General features: G+C 40.4%; 1 protein-coding gene across 2 annotated transcripts; it reads right to left on the bottom strand.

The window, feature by feature from the left end:
* Positions 1-923: 923 nt before the first annotated feature.
* On the bottom strand, positions 924-12352 carry LOC143030682 (uncharacterized). Of its 2 annotated transcripts, none has more exons than XM_076193862.1 (2): positions 12118-12352; positions 924-3381 (listed from the first exon to the last, which is right to left on the bottom strand). In XM_076193862.1, the coding sequence occupies exon 2, from the start codon at positions 3235-3237 to the stop codon at positions 1777-1779; it is 1461 nt and encodes a 486-aa protein (XP_076049977.1). In that variant the 5' UTR covers positions 3238-3381; positions 12118-12352; the 3' UTR covers positions 924-1776. The 2 variants fall into 2 exon arrangements, with proteins under 2 accessions (XP_076049977.1, XP_076049978.1); XM_076193863.1 differs by having other exon boundaries at positions 924-3377.
* Positions 12353-17644: the final 5292 nt, after the last annotated feature.

The raw sequence follows: 17644 nt of genomic DNA, 5'->3' as shown, positions 1-17644 counted from the left end.
TTGAGAAGTCATAGGAGATTGGATTAGAAAAATTAGTGACGTCAGACGAAGGTAGCTTAGCGTAGGATACGGGGATCTAGAGAGACGAGAGAAAGAGATCCTGAGTGTAACAAGACTGTGAAATTACAGTGAAAGAAGAAAATTCACCACCCTTTTATTAACCCAAAGGACGAGAGAACTAGGCACGGGGCCTATGGAAATTAGAAAATAGTGAGACTACAGGAAATACAAGGCATTGGGCCTACTGCTTAAGAGGAACTTGAACATATAGTGAAACTCGCGTAACGAAGGCAAGGGGCCTCGAGACGAGTGGTATTACAAGTCAAATATAAGTGTAATAGTCGAGGACCGACAGTGGTGGTGAAACCCCGCCTTCTCCTTTTCTGCATGAGGGGACGGAGAGGGGAGGTTGCCGAATTTATGAAGCGGCCTTGCTGTGGATGTACTGTGTCTTGCGACACTGCTTCTGACCCAAGGCGGTGGACAGGATGCAGGGATGACTCATCATCCAGAAGGTACCAAGATAAGAGGGAGGGAGGAGGGGAGTGGAATATATGGGAAATGGAATGGGTGGGAGTGGTTTCTGTGCCTTTTTCTTTTTGGCTACCCCCCGTGTAAGGGGAAGCCTTTGGTATATGTATTTGTCATTACTATACATTTTTTTTTGCATCCGACCTAGTTATGGACCAAAAGGTCTCATGCCGGCATGCTCCGCCTTTCTAATCTTTTGTTAGAAACCCTTGGGGTTCGATGTCACTTCTCTGGCAACGAGTAATACTGTTGTATAACGCGAGTATGGCGATGCATCATCGTGCATCAGGCAGCTGATGCTTCCCGCGATCATTTGACTCGTACCGAAGAGGTTAATGGAAAAATACCACAACAATTCACATTTTTAAAATATTTTAATATAACTCTTTTTATATCACACATACAACATAAGAACATAAGAATAAAGGAGACTGCAAGAGACCATAAGGCCTACACTAGGCAGCTCCGTACAAACCATCACATTTTTTATTTGATATAGTACAAACAAGAAATACAGGCGTATATGTCAAAAGCGCAAATCTCGATATAATAGGAATAACCGAGACATGGTGAAGACTTTGAAGCTGAATTTAAAATTGTGGGATTGCAACACTTTCATCAAGATATAAGTCACAAGAAAGGTGGGGGTGTTCTGTTGTGCGTTAGGACCAATGTCCATGCTTCTGTTCTAAAGTGAAACAGGATGCATATGATAGTTTGAGGGTCCAAACAAATGGACAAAAATGAATGTAGGTGCAATATATAGGCCAAAGTCATTATCAGCAGCAGACGATAAGCTGTTGTTTCAAGATCTGTCTAGTTTCTCCAACCGGGACTTTATGTGATTGGATGACCCTACACGGCCATATAGGTAGTCGCTTGATGGATTTTCTCGCTGACAAATACTTAATTCAACATGTAAAAGACCCCACAAGACATGAAAACTTACTCGATCTATTGATCACTAGCCGCGAAAGCACGATAACCGATGTACAAGTCTGTGAAGCTATTGCAAATAGCGCTAACAGAGAACAGTTTTTCGTGAAAAAATATTTATTGCACTGGTCACACTGCAATGGGTTCTCTCCTGAATGGGTACTCATGTGACGTGACGTTTGAAAAGATCCTTACGTGAAAAAAAGCTTTATTGCACAGGCCACATTGGAATGTCTTCTCTTCAGCGTGGGTAGTCATGTGATGTTTGAGAACACCCTTTTGTGAGAAAGCTGAATCACACATGTCACACTACAGCGGATTCTCTCCTGTGTGGGTCATCATGTGACGTTTGAGATCACCCTTTTGTGAGAAAACTGAATCACACGTATCACACTGGAATGGCTTCTCTCCTGTGTGGGTCATCATGTGACTTTCGAGATCACCCTTTCGTGAGAAAGCGGAATCACACATGTCACACTGGAATGCCTTCTTTCCTGTGTGGGTCATCGTGTGACTTTCGAGATTCCACTTTCGTGAGAAAGCGGAATCACACATGTCACACTGGAATGGCTTCTCTCCTGTGTGAGTCATCATGTGACTTTTGAGGTAACCCTTTAGTGAGAAAGCAGAATCACACATGTCGCACTGGAAAGGCTTCTCTCCTGTGTGGCTCATCATGTGACGTTTGAGACTACACTTTTGTGAGAAAGCGGAATCACACATGTCACACTGGAATGGCTTCTCTCCTGTGTGGGTCATCATGTGATGTTTGAGATTACCCTTTAGTGAGAAAGCGGAATCACACATGTCACACTGAAATGGCTTCTCTCCTGTGTGGGTCATCATGTGATGTTTGAGACTACCCTTTAGTGAGAAAGCGGAATCACACATGCCACACTGGAATGGCTTCTTTCCTGTGTGGGTCATCATGTGACTTTTGAGGTGACCCTTTAGTGAGAAAGCGGAATCACACATGTCACACTGGAATGGCTTCTTTCCTGTGTGGGTCATCATGTGACTTTCGAGACTACACTTTCGTGAGAAAGCGGAATCACACAAGTCACACTGGAATGGTTTCTCTCCTGTGTGGGTCATCATGTGACGTTTGAGATCACGCTTTTGTGAGAAAGCGGAATCACACATCTCACACTGGAATGGCTTCTCTCCTGTGTGGGTCATCATGTGACGTTTGAGATCACCCTTTAGTGAGAAAGCGGAATCACACATGTCACACTGGAATGGCTTCTTTCCTGTGTGGGTCATCATGTGACTTTCGAGACTACACTTTCGTGAGAAAGCGGAATCACACATGCCACACTGAAATGGTTTCTCTCCTGTGTGGGTCATCATGTGACGTTTGAGATCACGCTTTTGTGAGAAAGCGGAATCACACATGTCACAATGGAATGGTTTCTCTCCTATGTGGGTCATCATGTGACGTTTGAGATCACGCTTTTGTGAGAAAGCAGAAGCACACGTGTCACACTGGAATGGCTTCTCTCCTGTGTGGGCCATCATGTGACTTTTAAGATTACTCTTTCTGGAGAAAGCAGAATCACACATGTCACACTGGAATGGTTTCTCTCCTGTGTGGGTCATCATATGATATTTGCGATAACTCTTTTGTGAGAAAGCAGAATCACACATGGCACACTGAAATGGCTTCTCTCCTGTGTGGGTCATCATATGATATTTGCGATAACTCTTTTGTGAGAAAGCAGAATCACACAAGTCACACTGGAAAGGCCTCTCTACTATGTGGGTCATCATGTGATATATGTGACAATCTTTGGTAAAATATGGGTCACACTAGAAAGGCTTCTCTCCTGTGTGAGCCATCACATGATGTTTAAGATGAGTTGTGAGATAGCCGAGCTATCGATGATACATCTGGTTTTCTTTGTTGATACCTTTCTGAAAAAAAGAGATTAACTTATAGAAATATGTAATAGTAGGACTGTTGGTGTTTTGCACACAAACCATTTCATACATGCCATCCTCTATTATAAGAATAATTTGCCTAAAAACACATAGTAAAATCGATTATCAAAATGGTCAACTGGTCATTATAGCGGTGTTTGCTTTGTTAGCCTAGTTGTGGGTTGAAATTCCATACTTCTCTCCTACTCAAAGGAGTAATTATTAATTACCTACGATGCACCTCGTAGAGGGAACGTCACCTGCATGGAGGGGGGGGGGATGTTAGGGTAGACTCAACCCTGCCCTTCAATCAACCAGTACTAAAACAAACTTTTAAGATCATCTTATCGACTAACTGTTTATGTCTATAGTAATTGCATGTCTGACATGAGAGAATGTAAACACTGAACACATTTGATACGTCACCTTATCTATATCTACCAATTTAGCAGCGGCGATCAGAACCAATGAAAAACTACACCAATTGAAGCAACCTTTAACGCAGAGGCACACTACTTGCTTTGCTGTCAAAATCTTGCGCACGTCACATAGGGAGTGTTTTGCAGATGACTTTTTGGGCAAACAAAAAGGAAGACAAAGCGTCCCGCCGAGCTTTCTCCTATGTTAAATAAAATGCAACTTGTACAACAAGTGAAATACACACTTGCACAAAAAAGGAAATAAATTAAATCACGTTCATACACAGTGACCTTCGTTCACTCTGTACTCTCTCACATTATCTTTTTTCTGTCATTGTGTTCCTAGTGCCTAGATACATTGGATTTAAATCTATGCACCTATTTACACTAGTTTCTTTTGTCGTCCACATTTCTATGAATAATCTCCTTTTCTTCGAGTTGCCTCTGTGTACCACTGTCGCTTCTTCCCGATCAATGTTGTGCTGTAGTTCGTTCATGTGTTTATAAACTGCTGAGGCTGCATCTTTCCGTTTAACTGCCCGTTTATATTCTTCAATTCTTGTGGCGAGTTTCTTATGCGTTTCTCCTATGTGATCTGCATCACAATCCAAACATCCAATGCGGTACACTACGCCCGCCTGCTGAGTGGGTGCTTCCATGTCCCACCCCTACACCAAACCAATTCAAGTTTAAAGGACTACAAAGGAGAAGCATGCCGACAGGAGACCTTTTGGTCCATAACTCGGTCGGATGCGAAAAAAAAACTATAAATAGATAAATAGGTAAAGTTAAATGATAGACAATTGCACTTTTCGACGACACCTTACTTTGTCGCCATTTGAGCCATCTTGATCATCTAGATCAGCAGTAGATCATCACCAGAGCCAGCCTATTCTCCAAGCAGATCAGTAGATTTTCTTGGAAGGATCAGCAATGGAGTGTAAAATTGGATTGGATATTTGCAATTTATTGGTGGACAGAACATTGTTATCTTCTGTGATAGCTCGACCTTTACAAGTACGATCAGAGCAATTCCAGTAAATCTTCGTGGCTCGTTCACTATCTTTGGTGTAGGTGTAGCCTTCAAAAAGCAGACGTACACCACCACGAGATGTTTTGCAAAATTCAGCCATTATCAAAGAGTGTTCTGATTTTTGTAGTTTGTGGTCAATACAGTGTCGACCATTGGGAGAGTGCACGACATTTGGTCGAAAGACATTGGAACACAGCCATGAAAAAAATCCTGAACAACTGTGATATGCTAGTGTGTACGGAAATACTGTAAAATTATGCTCGCCAAAAACTTACATTGATGTATTTAACATATAATGTGTAATTATTTTATCTTATTGCAATGTCTCAGTGTCGCCAATCAATGAACAAATGGTGGCATAACAAGTCCTAAATGCTCCTTTTAATTCATTTGATATTGTAACTTTTTCTCACGAAATGTCATCTAAACTACTCTAGCATTCCTCCAAAATGAAAATATATGAACATATTAAATTAGTACTTTAAATGTATTTTTAATATCTGTCGACGAAATGTCACGTTTGACGAATTGTCCTGTCGCCCAATTGTCGCTGTCGACCAACTGTCGTAGACCCGTCTGTCTTACCACGAAAATCAGACTTTGCACAACACGTAAATGCTCTCAATGAGCAGACGCTAAGTCATCGACTTGAAACTAAGTTGCCGTTAGGTTCCTTCTGAGATTTTGATTCCTAATAACCAAAGATGCTCCCCGAGTGAATTGAACCTGCACTTGATCGCACATTTGTTTGCTGTTTAACTTTTCCTATTCATTATTGTTACCCTTATTCCTATTCATTTGTTCATTTATGGTTATGTTTCCTCGCACCCGGCGTAGTTATGGAACAAAATGTCTATTATCGGCATACTCCTCTTTTTTAATCCTTTTAAATAGAAATGGTTACCCTCATAAACATGTATGCACATCATACCCACACCGTTGACAGTGTCCCAGCCCTGTATCCGATGGCAAAATACTGCCTAACCTTGAGGAGGTGCACATGCGTATATCCATGCTACTCGCCAACAACCACCACTTGACTACTGTTAATATTGGTCACTGATTACTTAGTTGGTCATATCAATACACAACCACATGAATTTCATATATTGGGAACTCCCCAAAATTGGAAAACTACTCATTATAATGGTGCTGGCTACTACCCTTTTCTATTCTTTCACTACAATGTAAACAAACACATGGTGCCAGATCAACTCCGACATGAGCCACTGTCCAATCCGTGTACCAGCTATAACTGCTAGCAATATTACAAACGAATACCAAAGGTACATTGCTCTAAGCCTCTCTCGAGGAAAGATATTACATAAAAACATAGTCAAAAATCTTTTTATACAGAACTATCAGTGACACTAGAGCTCATGGAGGAGTCATATAACTCAAATTATCTAACACAAAAGTTCTCACGACTCATTCAGATCATCAGATGGAAATTATTGCACTCCATCAAATGCCCGCATTTAAATTAATTATAAACTATCATCCGTCACAAAATGATCTTGTACATTTCACGTAAAAAAAAAAAAAATCAACAGAACAAGAGAAGAGACCACAACTCAGCAAGGAAATATTGACAGCCTTTTTATAGAAATTAAACCAAAGAAATTCCATCACTAGAGCTAATCCAAAGAAATGTATTAATCTGAATGGCGGCCATATTATCCATGCCATTTCAACGGTTACATTAATCTAACAAAGATTCTCACCCCTGACCAAGAGGAACTACTTAACCTAGGGTTCAACTGCCTTATTATATCTAAGCTCAAAAAGAGTTAAAAAAAAACAAAAAAACAGAATGTGAAGTTTTTATTGGTGTCCACTGTGGGTCATCACATGATATTTGAGATCACTCTTTCGTGAGAAAGCTGCATCACACATGTCATTCTGGAAAGTCTTCTCTCCAGTGTGGGTCATTATGTGGTATTGAATAGCATTCTTTTCCGAGTATGTTGCATCAAACGGGTCAGATTTGAAAGGCTTCTCTCCATTGTGGGCCATTATGTGATGTTTGAGAGTAATTTTTCCTGAGTAAGCTGCATCACACAGGCCACAATTGAAAGCCTTCTGTCTAGTGTGGTTCATCATGTGACGTTTGAGGTGCTCTTTTCGTGAGAAAGTTGTATCACACAGGTCACATTGGAAAGGTTTCTCCCCACTGTGGGTCATTGTGTGGTGTTTTAGAGCACTCTTTTGTCGGAAAGCTGCTTCACATTTAGCAACTCCCTAGAATACTCTGCCCACCTTCCTCTCACTGCCTTCTCTTCCAGTATCATCTCTCCATCTGCAGATTTTACCTTTTCTTCTCTACTTGATTCGCCTCCTCTTCCTCTCTTGATTTCTTTCCAAAACATCTTTTTATTACTTTCAAAATTTTCTGTCATACTCATACCCCACTTCACATCTGCTCTCCTCTTTACCTCCTTTACCATTTGCTTTACTTCTCTTTTCTTTGTACCTCTCATATGACTCCCTTGTTCTATTTTGTAACCAATCTCTGAAAGCTCGCTTCTTCTCTTCTGCAACCTTCTTTGTTTCCTCATCCCACCATTCACTACCCTTCCTTCTATTTCCTCCTGTCCTTCTTGGTCCACACACCATCCTTGCACACTTTGTGACTCCCTCCTTGAACCATCCCCATTCCTCCTCCACACCTAACTCTACTCTACTCTATTCTTCACTCCCTCCCACTCCTCCTTCAGCTTCTTCTTGTACTCCTTCTCCTTTTCATTTAAAGAGTTCACTCTAAGCACCTCCCTACCTTTTGTCCCTCTCCTCTTTCTCCATCTATCCTCCACTCTCAACTTACCTTCCACCAAAAAATGATCTGATATTCCCCCATCCTCTCCCCTTAGCACATGTACTAAGGGGAGAGGGTGGTTATAACCAGGTTACCAGTAAAATGCTTAAAAGGTTGAAACTAGGAATGAAAATCTTGGAACCAATCCATTACTCATTGCAAGGACTAATAGTCAGTTAAAATATTAGAAAAAACTGACTTTTATGTTATTTTGTATTAAAAAAAAAAAAAAAAAAACGAGCACTTGTTCATTCTGGTGATAGTTGTAGAAGAATCTGTCTTCCCAGATTTATTGATAGGATTTGCAACATTGAAAAAAGGAGGGCATGACAATATGTCAGGCTGAGCAAGGGATCTTAGTGAAATCACAGTTAAATACTTTAGGCTAAGCATGAAGAGAGATATTTACTTACATATTGACAATTGCTTGAGATGTACGGAGGTAAAAGGAAATACACCCAAGTCTGCTCCTGTGCTATCATATCCTATACCACATAAACCTCGGGAAAATTTCACTTAGATACACTTGAGTTGTCTGAAAAGGGATATATGTGTTTCTTGCCATTGATTATCTGTCAAGATTTTGTATTTGACAACAACACACCCATTCCAAATAAGAGAGCCAAAACAATTGCTTCAGTAATATATGAACAAGTAATCTGTAATTTCACAACTCCTAAGATCTCAGTTTCAGACAATGCTGCTGAATTTAACAACAAAATCTTGGAAGAATTATGTAGGTTATTTAAGGTAAACAAAATTAATAGTCAAGTCAATTATCCTCAAAGTAATAGATTGGAATCCTGTGTGTCCTCCCTTCTCCCAATGCCCCAACTTGTATGAATAATTAACTCACCTAAGAAAGATTGTAATTTCCAACCTTTCTTTGGTGAAGTAAAGCTATCATTCTATTATCCCTTGTAAACTGCATACTTAAGTGTTTCTTCAATAATAACAGAGGTTCCTTTTGCTTCTGAATTTAGATTCAACCTGTACAAACTGGTGCCCTTCCCAATGCAAGTAAATAATGCAATTTTTTAACTTAACACACCTGTAATAGATCCACTAAATTACATCCTTTCTCTAGATAACTTAACAGAGAGTAATCTTTAATGATAACCTTAAAAATTGTAAGATCCCTAACAATATTCTCTACTTGTGCCATGCTTTTATTTTATTTTTATTTTAATGATGCGGCCTTGCTGTGGATGTGCTGTGACTTGCAATGCTGCCTCTGACCCAGGGCAGTGGACAGGGTGCAGGGATGACCCGTCATCCAGGTGCTAAGATAAGAGGGAGGGTGGAGGGGAGTGGAGTGTATTTAGGGATGGAATGGGTGGGAGTGATTTTATGCCCTTTTCTTTTTGGCTACCTCCCTTGAAAGGGGGAAAAAGCCTTGATATATGCATGTATGTGTATGTATTTTCATTTTATTGATTTTTTTGTGCTCCATGAAGCATTGAAATAATTTTGTGAAGTTCCACTAGCTAAGAAAATATCTGTAATACAGAATTGTCACTACAAAAAGGATATTTGTAAACCAGGTTACTCACAGAATATCATGACAATATAAAATCTTATCACAAAGGACATGGCACCTGATAAACAGACAGAAAAAACTGCTATGACCAACAAAGGGGGCCTTTAACTATTTGGACAAAGGAATGGTAAAGAAACTAGTAATCACACTGATAAAGCCAAAACTGGAGTACAGTATGCAGCAACATTACGGACAGCCAGTACTTAAAAGAATATAAAGAAAATTGAGAGAATCTAAACAGCAATTACAAATATGGCCCCAACACTTTCAAAACTGCCATATGAAGGGATTGTTAAAGTTGGAAATGCCAACTCTGGAACAAGGAAGAAAAATAGGTGACCTATTGACCATCTATAGAATCATGAGAGAAATGGTCTTTAATACAGAAACTGACAAGTTGGAAAGGATATGCAACAAAATGCCACATGACAATGTCCATAGCCCTATATTTTCTTGCTTATCATAATTTTTTTTTTTTATAAATGTAGAATAAATAATTCATATTATGCATCATGGATGATAAAATCATCATTATATTTTGCACTTCTATTTCGTTTATCAAAATTGCACACAAAGTACATTTTTGCACTTCTATTTCATATATACATTAAAACCATACAAAAATTAAGTGAATATAGTATGTTAAGAATAAATATATATTTTTAAACCATTAGAATTGTCTGATTAGAAATGAAGTCTTAAATCAGAGTATGACTAAAGTAATTAAGCCATCATGCACACTATGAAAAGTGGAACAACTATTATTCTATTTTTCATTTCATTATCTTATCATTGTTATTATTATTATTTTGGTTGGAAAATAATACCTCCTCTGTATGGACACCTTAATTAATTCCATAAAAAGGGAAGACAATAATGTGGCCAATAACTGCACAGGATACAACCTGCCAACCTACATAGAAACGTCGGAGATGGGAGTAAAAGTTTCAAAAAAGCCTCCCAAGATCAAATGAGAAATTCTTTGCAGGTACCAGTTTCAACATCCAATCAACTTGGAGCATCAACAATTTCATGTCATCAGCTTAATTTATTTTAACATTATGTGTACAGTTTTCTATTTCTGTGTTAGGAAATAAAGTAGAAGTACAAAATATGCAATTGTGTTTTAATACAGGGATTACCTTTGTCTTGTGGCATTTTGTACATAATACCTGACTTTAGAAAATATCACCTTACTGGTTTACAAGAGCTTCAGGTAATGAGCTTGAGGTTAATTAGGTGAAAAAATAATGTATTCCATTATCCAAAGTCACACTACACTTAAGGATGTAAATCCCAATATCCACAAAACACCCAACAGGCTATTAGATTTGATTTTTTTTTACAACAGTTTTCCTATTGACTACATTAAATTGGGTGTTCTGTTTCAATCAGAAAACACTTGTTTGTACCAACCCTAACCCCCATACCAGTCATGTCTGGGGACTGCATTGGGAAATAAGTATTTTGAATTAAAAAGGAGTGCAAAGACAGTGATTAATGAGAGAAACAAGGACAACATTCTTCAAATAAACAATAAAACAATTTTGACCATTCCTAAGATTAGAGAACACAATCACAGCAGGGTTCACCATTCTTTAAAAGATTATTGGGTTCGTTATTCTTTACATTACGATAATCAGGTTTGCTGTTTTTGATATAGATATGTTGGGTTCGCTAATCTTGACATTATCTGAATTAGGGAATACTGTAGGTTGTGTTAGGTTATGTTGGGATAGCCATTCTTTAGATGAGGATTATTGGGGTCACTGTTCTTGACATGATCCATACATTTTTTCCCAACAGTTTTCCTGTTGATTTGACCAAATTGGGTGTTCCATTTCAATTGGAAATCACTTGTTTGTACTAAACCCCCACCCACCCCCATCTGGGGAATGCATTGGGAAATAAGTATTGCAATTTAGAGAAGCATGCAAAGCCAGTGATTAATGAAAGAAATGACAAACATTGTTCAAATAAACGATAAATCAAGCACAGTATTCTCCTATTCTGACCATATCTAAACTACCCAGTTCCTCTCTCCCTCATGGCAAAAAGATTTTTCAATGGTATTTGCTCATTTTGTTTCTTGTATTCAATACGAGATAAGTTAATACAAGATCATTTTCATTCTCTTCCATACATATATATCTTTTACAATAATGTAGTTATGATTCTACATAATTCTAAGTATTCACAAATATGTTTGCCAGTCTGCAACCCTTCCCCATATCATCTGCCGGCCCATGTTTAGATACAGTAAATTCATAGTAACATCAGCAACGATTTTCAAAACACTAAGGCGAGCATCTTTATAGTTACCAACATTTAGGTTAGGTTACATTATGTTAAATCTCAAGTCTGCAATTCTTACCTGTATCACGACTAGCTTTTATCATTGTGAGTTTTTCAGCCCCAGATATGAATAGTACCACAAATCAACAGTAACATCAGCGGTGATTAGAAAAAAAAGACTAGCAAACATCTTTACACATACCTAATTCCACACCTAATTCAAAATTCTTATTCAGTACTTGGAATTGTTCTTAAACATCAGCATATACTGTTAACTACTTCCTAGTTCTTAAGGGGATATTGTTATTTGACAGCCCCCTCTACAATTTTTGAAACGCTGGCTTTCTTTCAACAGAACAATACCTAATTTGATCTCATTACTAACCTGCAGCATTCTAAAGTACCCAACACCTAGACAGCTGCAGCCATAATGGCCTGCAACTTCCAGGCATGAATCTAATCATGTAGGCTCTGTCTGGCAAACGCCTACAATCATCTTTTCTTTACCTGTGTGGTTTCCTTCTTTGCTTACAACTTTCGTGACACAAATGTCTAAAGTATTTAGAATATTTTTCAAATGTACAAAGGCACTTTTAGAAATGTTTTGACATGGTTTACCCCTACTTACCAAAAACATTTGTTCTGAAGAGTTTATCCAATAAATTAGTACACCCACACGCACAAAATCAAAGACCCAGTCGAGTGAAAGTGAAAGTGAAGTGTATCACATAAGCGAAACACCGCAAATCCAATTTCGTAAACAAACCCAAGCGACCAAGCGTCCGACGCACAAAGCATCATGGCCGCTGCCTCCGCCCAATCACAACAAACAGACATCTGCGCTTCGTGTGGCGCGGACGGAGACATTGCAATGGATGCCCTAATTGGATCCACTATCTTTGCACGGGGCTTCCCCTATATCAAGTCATGTTCTTCATAAAAACAAACAGAAAATACACGTGTAAAATGTGTTTTGATACGACATACGGGGACGACGACGTAGCGATGAACGAAACAAAGGAGGCTTTAATTTGGCAGGATAAAAAAACTCCCCAAAACGAACAAACTGACATGAGATATCAGTGCCTCCCTGAACGCATCGAAGAACCCACTTTCACCAATACATACAAGCGACACACCAAAACAAATAACTCAAACAAAGGAGAATATTAGTGAAGGCCCAAGTAAGTACACACAGCATACCGTACAACAGTACAATACCAAACCAAGAATCTCAACCAAAGGGAAAGATGAGCCAAATTCTAGCGGGCAGTACGCCTACATCTAACCAGGAATCCCAAACAAAGGAGAATATAAGGGATAATCTACGTAGTACACCAGAAAACCTGAATTCCAGCCAGACTGACATAGTTAAGTTAACCCCAACACCAATAAGGGATGGATGCCCCTAAACCGCCCACGGCTAACCCCAACCCGAAGGAGAAGAGGGACACACCTGGTACCTCGATTGCATCTGTCCAGTACTCTGCACCGTCTAACACGGGGCCAGTGAATTCCCAAACAAAGATGAAGCCAAAAGCATGGTGTAATGGGCATTGGATGCAAAGAGTCACATCCAAAAATCTGCCAAAAGTTTATGAGGCATGGGCTAGACAAGAGGTCCGGATGCACTTTGGGATGGAAATGTGTTAACTTCCACCCATTTGTATGCAGACGCTCTCTCCACAAGGGAACATGCCACCAGAGGAACTGCAGATTCCCTCACATAAAGGGAACCCAGACCCAGAGACCACAAGGAATGGATAATGACCAAAAGGTACAACCAATAACCCATTCCCGACTACAAGCAGCTCCAGGTCCACACAAACCTACCACATCACAACCACCAACTGAACCAAGTATACCTATCACTGGTACCGACAAAAGCTGGCAAATAAACCAGGTCCAGGATGCAGTAATAGATGGCCAGACCAATATCTCCCTAGCCCCAGCAACATCCACAGCAGACCAGAGTGCTTTTTTAGAGCGTCTCATGGAACGAATGCTAGCACTAGAATAACAGTCACGAATAATAATGATGAGGCTACTAGTCCAAGCAGACGACCACGAACGGAAGCTGATGGGGAGGTGGAGCTGCCACTAAACTATTTCTTTGTGGGTAGCATCAGGGGGCTTTACCCACAAAGCAACCAGTGTAAAGTACCAGTGCTTGAAGAGTTGGCAGCAGAAGGGAGCACTATCTTTATTGCCCTCACAGAAACTCACCTTAACGAAGCTATCTTAGATGCAGAAATTAATATTCAGAATTTCACCCTATTCAGAGCTGATGGGGTGGATAGAAGTCATGGAGGAGGGAGGATTTAGCAGCAAACACCGAAGTTTTACTGCCTTCTCATATAAACAACAGAGTTGCTAGCTGTACATGTAAAGAGGCTCGAGCTAATCACTGCAACCTTGTATCGACCCACAAACACCACAGAGGAAATCTTCAAAGAAGTTTAAGAAAAATTACAACCACTTCTTCATCACCTGCCATCCCCCTACACTGAAGTCATACTTGCAGGTGATTTTGACTTACCAATAACAACCTGGACCTCTAGGAATATACGAGGAGGAACAACAAATGAACAGAGGTAAGCAATGGAATTGATCAGCCTAGCCGATATAGCCTATCTCAAGCAATTCATTGAAGTTCCAACAAGAGGCAACAACATACTTGATCTACTATTCAGTAACAACTATGATCTAGTACATGCATATCAAGTTACCAAGACAACAATGTCTGACCACGGTCTTATCAAAGTTATGACAACGCATTTTACTAAACAACAAATAGCTCAACAAGAGGCACACTTCCCTTGTTCCTCTCTCCAAGACCTGAATTTCTTCAGCAAAGATATAGATTGGGACGAAATTAGAAAAGAACTAGGCCGGACCGACTGGGTAACTCTTTTCCAAGACAAAGACACTGATGGAGCCCTGGACATCCTACAGAGAAGATGCCTCCCAAACCAACAAATACTAAAAAACAAAGAAAAATTATTCCAAAAGACAGGAAAAACTTGATGAAGAAGAGAACAAGGCTAAAAGTCAAACTCCAAAAGACCACCCACCTACCAACCACTACTAATATTCAAAGAGAACTTGAGGAAATCGAGAGAAAACGCATTCAGTCCCACAAAGACCAGAGGGCTCAAGGAGAACTACGAGCAATCTCTAATATTCAAATGAATAGGAAGTTCTTTTACTCATATGCTAACAAGAAACTAAAGAGTACACCAACCATAGGACCACACATAAATCCAGCTGGGGAACTCGAGAGCGACCCATTCAAAATAGCACAGTTGCTCAAACAGCAATACAAGAGTGTGTTTAGCCAACCGAAAGACCATATGAAGGTAATCGATCCACACACCTTCTTCAACAAACCCCAGGAGACGCCAAACCAATTATCTTCAGTAGAGATCTCTATACAAGAAATAATAGTGGTCATCAACAAGATCGCACCAAATGCAGCAGCAGAACCAGATGGCTTTCATGCCCAATTGCTAAAGAACTGTAAACATCAGCTAGCTCTACCCCTGAAACTGCTATGGACTATGTCTCTACAAGCAGGACATGTGCCACAAGCCCTCAACTATGGCACAATCACCCCAATACACAAAGGGGGTAGCAAGGGCATTACCAGAAACTACAGACCAGTGGTACTAACATCCCATTTGATAAAAACAATGGAAAGGGTAGTGCGGCAAGCAATCGTTAACTACCTGGAAACCATAGAAGCATTTAACAATGGCCAACATGGATTCAGACAAGGACGCTCACGCCTCTCGCAACTACTCGCTCACTATGACAGAATACTGGACGACACCAAAGATGGGGACAACGTCGATGTCATATACCTCGACTTTGCAAAAGCGTTCGATAAGGTGGATCATGGGATTCTCTTACCCAAAATACGAGCGCTTGGAATATGTGGAGTCCTAGGTAAATGGCTACACAGCTTCTTATCTGATAGAAAACAGCGAGTCAACGTCCAAGGAAATCCTTCACAGGCAAGCAGTGTTATTAGCGGTGTCCCCCAAGGTACTGTACTGGGTCCCTTACTGTTCCTCATCATGATAGGGGACATAGACAGAGACCTTCAACGCTCTACAGCTACATCCTTCGCCGATGACACGCGAATCGAAATGAAGATCCGCACACTACAAGATGCCGTGAATGACCTACAGCAAGACCTTAATGAAATCCTGAGGTGGGCAGAGGAGAACAACATGGCACCGAACGGAGACAAGTTTGAGCTTTTACGCTATGGCCACCATCTAGATTTCAAGAACTCAACAAAGTATTAGTGTGGCCAACAAGAAATCATTGCTAAGAACATAGTGAAGGATCTGAGAGTGAGTATGAGCAGTGATGCCTCCTTCTACCATCACATCAATCAAGCAACATTAAAAGCAAGGCATCTATCAGGGTGTATCCTACGTACCTTCCAGACAAGAAGTCCAAGGTATATGCTAACCCTGTGGAAATCATTAGTTCTACTACACCTAGAATACTGCTGCCAACTTCGGTGTCCCTAGAAAATATCAGAAATTACTAAGATTGAAGAGCCCCAGAGGACTTTCACTAGCAAAATACATGGGCTCCAGGAACTGAATTACTGGGAGAGGCTGAAGGAGATGCAGCTGTTTTATCTCCAACGGCGCAGGGAACGCTATATTATCATCTACATCTGGAAGGTGTTAGAAAAGAGGGTGCCCAACACTTGTATTCGAGAAACAGTCCACCAAAGAACAGGGAGGTTGTGCTATGTGAGGGCTGCTCCTGGATCAACACTGAGCATCAAGTCCAGAATACACAACAGTTTCTCGTTCAGTGGGCCAAGATTGTTTAACTGCATCCCGCCCAAACTGAGAAACATAACAGGGGTGTCTCCAGACACCTTCAAAAAACATCTGGTTATATGGTTGGCCAAAATACCAGACAGAGCAGCCGCCAACACCGGGATACACCAGCCCCAACGCCAACCGACTGATCGATTGGACCATTGATGTCAGGGAGTTGCCTGGTCACAGTGGGACCCCAGTCTAGCTGCGTCGATCACCGACAGAAGTAATATAAGTGTAAGTGTAATCATAAGCTCTATCAAGGGGTAACTAATCTGTTTTGGTTTCACAATCCAGAAATCCACCTCCTTACGATCTGACCGTTCACAAGCTGTGGTTTACTTAAACGTCCTGTTCTGTGTAGGAAGTAGTGGTGAGATGATAGCGGCACTGGTGTTTTTTTCATCCAGGATTGGGCATGTGTGAAATAGAAGTCTTGCTCACAAGCATACTAAAGCTGTTTAAGAACATCGGTTATGATGTAAAGACATGTGGGGTTTGATTTCTAATGTAGGATTTGTTGGATATTGTTCCTAGCCTATATCAATATACTTAACACTGGAAAACAACCTGTTACGTAGAGATGTGTATGCACCTTGACTTACACTGGAAAAACGAAGAGGGCGACGTGATCTAATATGTATCCAGACGGGTCAAGATTATCATTTAGACAACAGGGCAGTACTCATAGTAATGGCCTCTTGCAGTCTCCTCCGGCCTTCGGGGGGAGGGGGGGCGTTTCGTCGATTGGTTTTCCTCCTCTCAGGGCGATAGTGTTATTGCACTCTGACCGAGGTAGTGAAGGAGGGAGGGGTTGGTCATACCGCAGTAGTCTCTTTCCTGCCGTCCGTCCTACTACTTTCCCTCAGCACTTGCACCCCAACCCGAGTCTTGCGAATCTGACGATTGCATAGGATGCGAGAGAGGGAACGGGGACTGACCGCTCTACCATGTGATTTGCAAAGTTCTATCTTAGTTACAATAGTGAAGCCAATAAAGACTTTCGTCTAACTCTACTATTCTTCGTGGTTGGTGTCGGGAGCTGCGTGAAAAGGTATGACGGTAATTAGCAGTCGCCTTCATGACTGAGTAACTATTATCAGACTGCAGCCCTTGTTTAATATAATCATAAATCACCGAAATATTTATATTTTCATATATTGATTTATGACTCAATAATAATGGGCATTTCAATTTCATTAATATTTTTCTTTTAATATATTGATTTCTGATTATGAATTGTGATATCAATAAGTCACACTATCCTTAGCGCACATTAATAGTTATTATGAAATTAACAAAACG

Source organism: Oratosquilla oratoria, chromosome 12 (assembly GCF_046742065.1).
Source record: "Oratosquilla oratoria isolate Oo_2021 chromosome 12, ASM4674206v1, whole genome shotgun sequence".
NCBI classification, from domain to species: Eukaryota; Metazoa; Arthropoda; class Malacostraca; order Stomatopoda; family Squillidae; genus Oratosquilla; species Oratosquilla oratoria.
This window is presented reverse-complemented; position numbering and strand designations above follow the sequence as displayed.

What these genes read in the sequence shown, in the direction of transcription:
- LOC143030682 (XM_076193862.1), bottom strand. Translation starts at nt 3,237, where the DNA reads ATGATGACCCACATAGTAGAGAGGCCTTTCCAGTGTGACTTGTGTGAT.